We start from the raw sequence: 7222 nt of genomic DNA on the forward strand, positions 1-7222 counted from the left end.
GAATAAAAAAGTCTCCGATTCAAATTTGTTCATATTTTAAAAAATAAGTATGTTTTTCTACTTATTCCTTATTACAAGCCTATGTTTTAGTAGCTATATTCATCGTTGCTACAATATATGTTATACATCATTAAAATCTACTATTCTATTTTTGATAGAAGTAACGTTTAACAGAATTTCAATAAAAACTTTTAAATTATACAACTTAGGTTTTTATTTTTTATTTTTTTTTTTTATTCAACAATTGCACAGTTTACATGAGCGTTCATTTCCTTTATAAAAATAGCATAATGTGCAGTTTCCAACATTGCAAGTTTTTTAACATAAACAAAAAATAAAGAAAAGACTCGCATCATCATATTTTGTATACAACTTACGTTTGACGTAAGTCAGTTTGTCAGTTTGACGTTATATCATGGGTGTGGCTATAATTGATGTCACGCTTTTACCTGTGTAACTGGTCTCTTTTTGAGGATAAGCAGTCAATTATGTTCCTAAAAACTCTTTTCGTTTATGGTAGTAATTAGTGCAACAGAAAGACAGTAAACACGGAGTTTAAGCTTCGAAATTCAAGGTAAGATTGTTTATTTTGACCTGATGGCCAACGAGTCACTCAACTGAATGAAACAGACTTTGAGGGAAGGAGTCAGTCAGAAATAATTTCAGTCTCTCTCTAATGATTTTTAAGGTGTCATGGGATCTTGGATGCTGTTTTGGATTCTGTGTTCCACCACAATCATTCTGAGTGAGTCTGGTCAAATATTAACTAGTTCAGAAACGAGTTCAACCAATAAAACCTGGCTGGACATGTAATATTACTTCAAAGACCAGTCTAATCTGTGTTTTTATCACTTTTCTGGACAGAAGAGAACAGTAGTCTAATGCACAAACATATCTAATTGTTAAAATACATCATTACAGAAGATATCAAAATAAACACTGTATATTCTAAATATTAGAATGCCTTTTTTTTTTGGCAATTATTGAGTCCTTTGGTGTGACAAAATAAATTTCTAAATGATTTTCCAAGCTTCTATTTATGCTTTGACATGAAATAAATAAGGCTTTTCATTGTTGTAAGTTTGGAAGAGTGAAAGTTTTACCTCCTAAAACTACTCCAGTTGCATGCAATAAATAGGGACTGGTCAGTTTGCAAACCTTATGTAATATAATAACATGAATTCTTTCTTAATAACTGTCATCAGTGCCTGTGTGTCTTCATGGAGAAATATCAGTACACTTTAAGACTGGACGACCTCTGTATGTTGCACTTGGACAAACTCTCGTTCTGGAAGCCGCATTTGAGAAAAATCCAGGAGATGTGATAGACATGGTGACATGGGACCGAGAGAGAGGGAAGGAGAATATCAGACTATCAGGTGCTGCTGGAAGCAGAATATCTTTTGAGAAAGGAGATGCACTTCTGCGGATCACTGATGTTGCAGAAGGAGACTTTGGGATCTACAAGGTCACCGTTACAGACAGTAATGGATATCAGCGGCATGACACTGTGGAAGTGCGAAAGATTGGTAAATATGACCAGAGTTTCAGTTTAACTATGGAAATTATCTGACTGATCTGTGCACCAGCGGTTTTGAATAGTTGTCACGCACAGCTATATTTAAGTTCAAAGGCAGTATGTCGTGCAGAACACACAAAAACAAAAACCAGTTGAACAAGTTTTTTTTATTTGATTTAATATATATATACATCTTTCTCTCCTCAGAGGAACCTCCAAAGGCGGTGATTGTACGTGTGCTGGAGTGTGTGCTGGAGAAGCATGACATGGCGCAGTGGGATAGCCCTCAGTTCTCATGGCTGGTTGATGGAGTGGCAGTAACCAATCAAACGGCACTGTTAGCAGGTGGCAGTAGACTCGACATCTCTCAGGTTAAGGGAGTTAACTACACCTGCATCATCAAGAGCAGCCTGGGGACACGGGTCACAACACATTATGAAGAACAACCAAAAGGTATTGTTCAATGTCAAGAATGTGTGGCATTTTTTTATGTTTAGGGGTAAACATCTGGGTAATTAATGTGATGTCCCTCATGTCTCCAAATCACCCGTAATGCAGGACTGGATGGTTTTATGGTGTCTAGAATTAGTTTTGATGCATCAAATCTTATCTTTTGATATGCATCAAGATCCAAACAGAAAAGAAAAATGATATCACTTTACAATAAGATCCCATTAGTTAAAGGGTTAGTTCAGCCAAAAATGAAATTTCTTTCATTAATTACTCACCCTCATGTCGTTCCACACCCGTGAGACCTTTGTTCATCTTCAGAACACAAATTAAGATATTTTTGATGAAATCCAAGAGGTTTTTTTTTTTTTTTATCCCCCATAGAAAGCAACATAATTACCACATTCAAGGTCCAGAGAAGTATAGTAAAAACTAGTGATGGCCGATTTCAAAACTCTACTTCACGAAGCTCCGAAGCTTTATGAATCTTTTGTTTCGAATCAGTGATTCGGAGCGTGTATCAAACTGCCAAAGTCACGTGACTTTAGTAAATGAGGCTTCATTACGTCATCACTGTTTCGAAACGTTTCAAAACAGTTCGAAATTTCAATGGTTCACGGGTAGAGGGCGATGATAAAGTGAACACATGAATCATGCAGAAAGTGTCTATAGGGCTTTACCTGATCTCTGATCAGTTTTATACATTTGTAGATGTTTTAATTAGACATTAGAATAATTAAAATGAATAATGGTAGTTATTAATGAATAATGTGGAACATTATTATTGAGCCATGGAACAGAGAAACAAGCCTTGATAATTGATAAAAGAACACATATTATACAGACACTCTATATTTAATCTTATTAGATGATTAGTTAATTGCATTTGATTGATTTTACTTTCAATAAAACGTTTGCATTACATTTGTAAAAGGGTATTTTTAATGCATGTTTGGCCTGAGTTTTGTTGCATTTACACTGTTCTGACCACTAGGGGTCACCGTGGAGACGGGTGTCAGATTGTTTCGAAGCCTCGACACATTACGGCACATTTGCTTCAACTGCTTCAGTGTTTCACGAAGCCCATCACTAGTAAAAACATGGTTAAAAGAGAGAATTTTTTGTGTGCAAAAACTTACATACAATGTTATTTTTGTTTTTGCACACAACACAGGCAACAGGGTCAAAACCATAGAAAAGATCAGCAAATCAGTGCTCAGAAATGCAGTTGTGACGCATAAGACTTCGCAATAAATGACTGAATAAACAGGGCTTAAATAGGCAACCAGGTAATGAGACACAGGTGAAAGTAATGAAGCATAGTGAGTCCGGGCAAAGGGTTATGGCAGTTCATGACAAACTGACTAAAGACTGAAGGAGTGCCCTCTGGTGGATATCCTGGGCACACCAGCTGGTGATTGTGACAGATACAACTTTTTATTTTATTAATGCATTAATGAACATTTAAATTAACTAAGGTTAATAAATGCGCTAACACTTTACATTTGTTCAAATTAGCTAACTACATTAGTTAAGATGAACTAATACTTTTATTAATCTTAGTTAATGTTAAGGTCAAGTTGTATCTGTTAAAATGAGTTAATGCACTCTGAACTAACATCAATGCAAACATTTTTACTGTAAATTTTGCTGCAAATATAGTTTGGTCATTGTTAATTCATATTAATGCATTAACTAATGTTAAAGGGGTGGTTAGTTATGATTTCACTTTTTTAACTTTAGTTAGTGTGTAATGTTGCTGTTTGTATGGAGTCAAATTAATGCCTTAAAGTTTTGCACAAAAATAAAGTTTTGCAAAACAAAAAAAAAAGAATTGAGCAATAAAAAAATGTTTTGCAAACAAAAATAAAGAATTGCAAAGGAAAAATAAAGTATTGAGCGGAAAAAAATAAGTTTTGCAAACAAAAATAATAAATTGCAAAATAAAATAACGTAGTGCAAAAATAAAAATATAATCAATTACAAAAATCAATGACGGCTGTAATCCTATTTTATCTTTGCCACATATTTTTCATGCTCAAACCTACTAAATCATTTGCAACGCTCATTTTATTCTGCGTTTCAGTCAAGCGTGCGCTCACGATACCGGTTTTCCTTTGCGCTGCACTTTTCTGTGCGGATCTCTTTATGGCACTGGTTTGACGTGGGGGTGGAGTCAAGAAACGGGGGCACGCCCCCGCGAAACACGTCATCGGCAGGAGACGCAGATCGGAACAGAACAGATCAAGCACAGAGACAGAGCGCATTTATTATAATCTGAAAACCACGCCCACCGGGGGAAAAACAATCCAACCGTCTCCAGGCTGCCTTCTTGTCTTTTCTGACTCATTACAAAAAACAGAACAATGCCTAAAAGCTGCTGTGTGACAAGGTGTACAGCTAACAAGCTAAAAAAAACCCAGAAATAAGTTTTTATAACCTGCCGACCCCAAAAAACGAATGTTTAAGGACACAAAAGTGGATACAGGCAGTGAGACAGAGCGAAACGGGTCATATTACTATAAGAAATGCATTGGAGGGGGTCGTAATCGGCGACAACATATGCTAAACAAACCAACAAAAAACATTATTTTTAACCATGTCAAAGAATTATTTCACCTGTCGCCGATTATGTTCCCCTCCAATGCATTTCTTGACTCCACCCCCACGTCAAACCAGTGCCATAAAGAGATCCGCACAGAAAAGTGCAGCGCAAAGGAAAACCGGTATCGTGAGCGCACGCTTGACTGAAACGCAGAATAAAATGAGCGTTGCAAATGATTTAGCAGGTTGAGCATGAAAAATATGTGGCAAAGATAAAATAGGATTACAGCTGTCATTGATTTTTGTAATTGATTATATTTTTATTTTTGCACTACTTTATTTTATTTTGCAATTTATTATTTTTGTTTGCAAAACTTATTTTTTTCTGCTCAATACTTTATTTTTCCTTTGCAATTCTTTATTTTTGTTTGCAAAACATTTTTTTATTGCTCAATTCTTTTTTGTGTTTTGCAAAACTTTATTTTTGTGCAAAACTTTAAGGCATTAATTTGACTCCATATGTTTGAGCATAAACAACATCTGCAAAGTTAAAACGCTCAAAGTTCAATGCAAAGGGAGATATTTTCTCACACAACAAATTTTACACCGGACTGCTTCACAAACGAGGATCAATTCAATGCTGGATTTGATGAAAAAGATGAACATGACGGCACATGCTAGTGGATGAGTTGATTCAACTCCACAGCAACTACATAAATTTATCCACTAACCGTTCAGAAACGTCCAGTTTCATTCTAAAAGTTGTAACTTCTTCCTGAGTCTCTCAACCTTTGTTGTTGTTGAGCAATCGAAGCGCGAGCTGTTAAAGCTCCGCCCTCTTCTGGACAGTGGCGTGTTTAGGTTATTGGGGGCCCTAAGCAAATCTCCAGGAGGGGGCCCCGTGATTGCATTCCCGGGGGTTTATCAGCTGGCAATTTGCAATGCACATTTAAGAGTGCAGGTTGCAACTATTAGTAACAATAATGGAAAAATGAGGCTTATCAGTATGTCACAATATCACCCTGTTTGGACTCTGTTTTCTGTTTTGCATAATTTCCTGCCAGTCTGTCATCATAGTTATGCATTTTGATTCACAAGCTTGTGTTTTTTTTTTTTTTTTTTTTTTGCATTGTGATGTTTTTAAGGGCTGTTATTGATCAAAACCTTTGCGAAATTTGTGCATATTCATAATTCATATTCATGAGATAAGACTTGGTTAGTTCATTCCATCACAGCCAGCTCATCTGTGCAAAATGTCCTCAACACTTTTTGATACCAGTTCATTGGACTAAACTGTCAAACTATCATTTGAAAGTATGACTATAATAATAGTATAATATATATAGCATGTCAGTTTGTCTACAGCTGGTTTCAGTGTTGTTTGTTTGTATGTTTTCCTCAGAATCTTGGAATCCCTGTTCAGGAAGAATTGCAGTTATAGTTACAGTTACAGTAGCGCTGTGTGTGGCCGGGTAAGACCTTCTTATCTGTTCTACTTACTCATAATATCTGTTTTATATTGATTATTCACAATAGATCTGTAAATATTGTGATCATTTAAATGCACTTTTTATTTGGCTGTGAGCATGTCATTAAAGCCAAAGATGTTTTAATAGTGATGTAAACTTCAGTAGCACAAATAATGTTTGTGAATCGATTTGAAACTCTTTGATTTGTAAAATGTTCCCTGTGTGGCATTTTTATATTAAAATGAGCAAAATATACATAGTAGTTCAGTATTTGCATGAATGAAAATGCTTAAATAAATCTAAATTTTGAGATGCATCAAATATCATTGAAAGCCTGAAAAATATATTTAGATTGAATCTTTTTAGCTATATCGCCCAGCCTTAGTCTCTTTACTTCCTTTTCACATAAACTTTGTATTTCAGGTTTTTTATTTTCCTGAAGAGATGCAAAAAAACCTGATGTCATCTAGCCAAAGGAGTTGGTCATGACTGACTGAATCCACATACAACATTTTATTTATTTATTTATTTACATGTCAGCATACTTATAAACATTTTATTTTGATAATTTTGTGGTTATTTACTTTACTTGCACTACATCATTGGGATCATATCATCTGTTTTGTTTCTTTTATTAACTTACTGTTACTGTGCTTGAAAAATTGTGAATTTATGTTGTGACTTTCTTAAAATAAGTTCTTAAAAATATTCTCAGGGAAAAAAAAGTTTACTCGTTCTGGTAAAAATATTTACTTTTTCTTCTACAGTTGTGTTGTTCAGTCATAAACTGAAGATTTGATTCATTTGAACAGAAGAATGCTTGTGTTCATTGTACAGAAAGACTCGTACTTTAAATCTTTAAGAAGTTAAACATACAGTTGTTTTGTATGGATCTATGCTTCGAGATCGCAGAAGTTGTTTTGTTTACAGAATGAATATCAGTACTGTTCATTTGCTGAAGTCTACCTCACTTGTTCTTATTATTCTGCTGTTGAAGCATTTGCAAATACTGATATTTGAGTTAGTAATGTAAAGTAATGTAAAGAGTTAGTAATGTAAAGTAATGTAAAGAGTTAATGTACAGTCTTAAAAATGTATTTGCATTAGATAACGGAAATAAAATCAATGCAAGTGTTATCTGATGCTGTTCAAATGCTGAAATGCGAATTTATTCAGATTCAAATGTGAAATGATTTTAATTGGATGGAGTCACTTCTTAAAGGGATAGTTCGCACAAAAA

At 34.7% G+C, this 7222-nt stretch overlaps 1 protein-coding gene across 1 annotated transcript; it reads left to right on the forward strand.

Moving 5' to 3' along the window:
- The first annotated feature begins 406 nt into the window (after window positions 1–406).
- On the forward strand, window positions 407–7119 carry LOC125243523. Its single transcript, XM_048153249.1, has 6 exons — window positions 407–574; window positions 689–745; window positions 1206–1529; window positions 1727–1972; window positions 5916–5985; window positions 6406–7119. The coding sequence occupies exons 2-6, from the start codon at window positions 694–696 to the stop codon at window positions 6440–6442; spliced, it is 729 nt and encodes a 242-aa protein (XP_048009206.1). The 5' UTR covers window positions 407–574; window positions 689–693; the 3' UTR covers window positions 6443–7119.
- Window positions 7120–7222: the final 103 nt, after the last annotated feature.

The sequence above is a fragment of the Megalobrama amblycephala genome, linkage group LG13, assembly GCF_018812025.1.
Source record: "Megalobrama amblycephala isolate DHTTF-2021 linkage group LG13, ASM1881202v1, whole genome shotgun sequence".
In the NCBI taxonomy this organism is placed as follows: Eukaryota; Metazoa; Chordata; class Actinopteri; order Cypriniformes; family Xenocyprididae; genus Megalobrama; species Megalobrama amblycephala.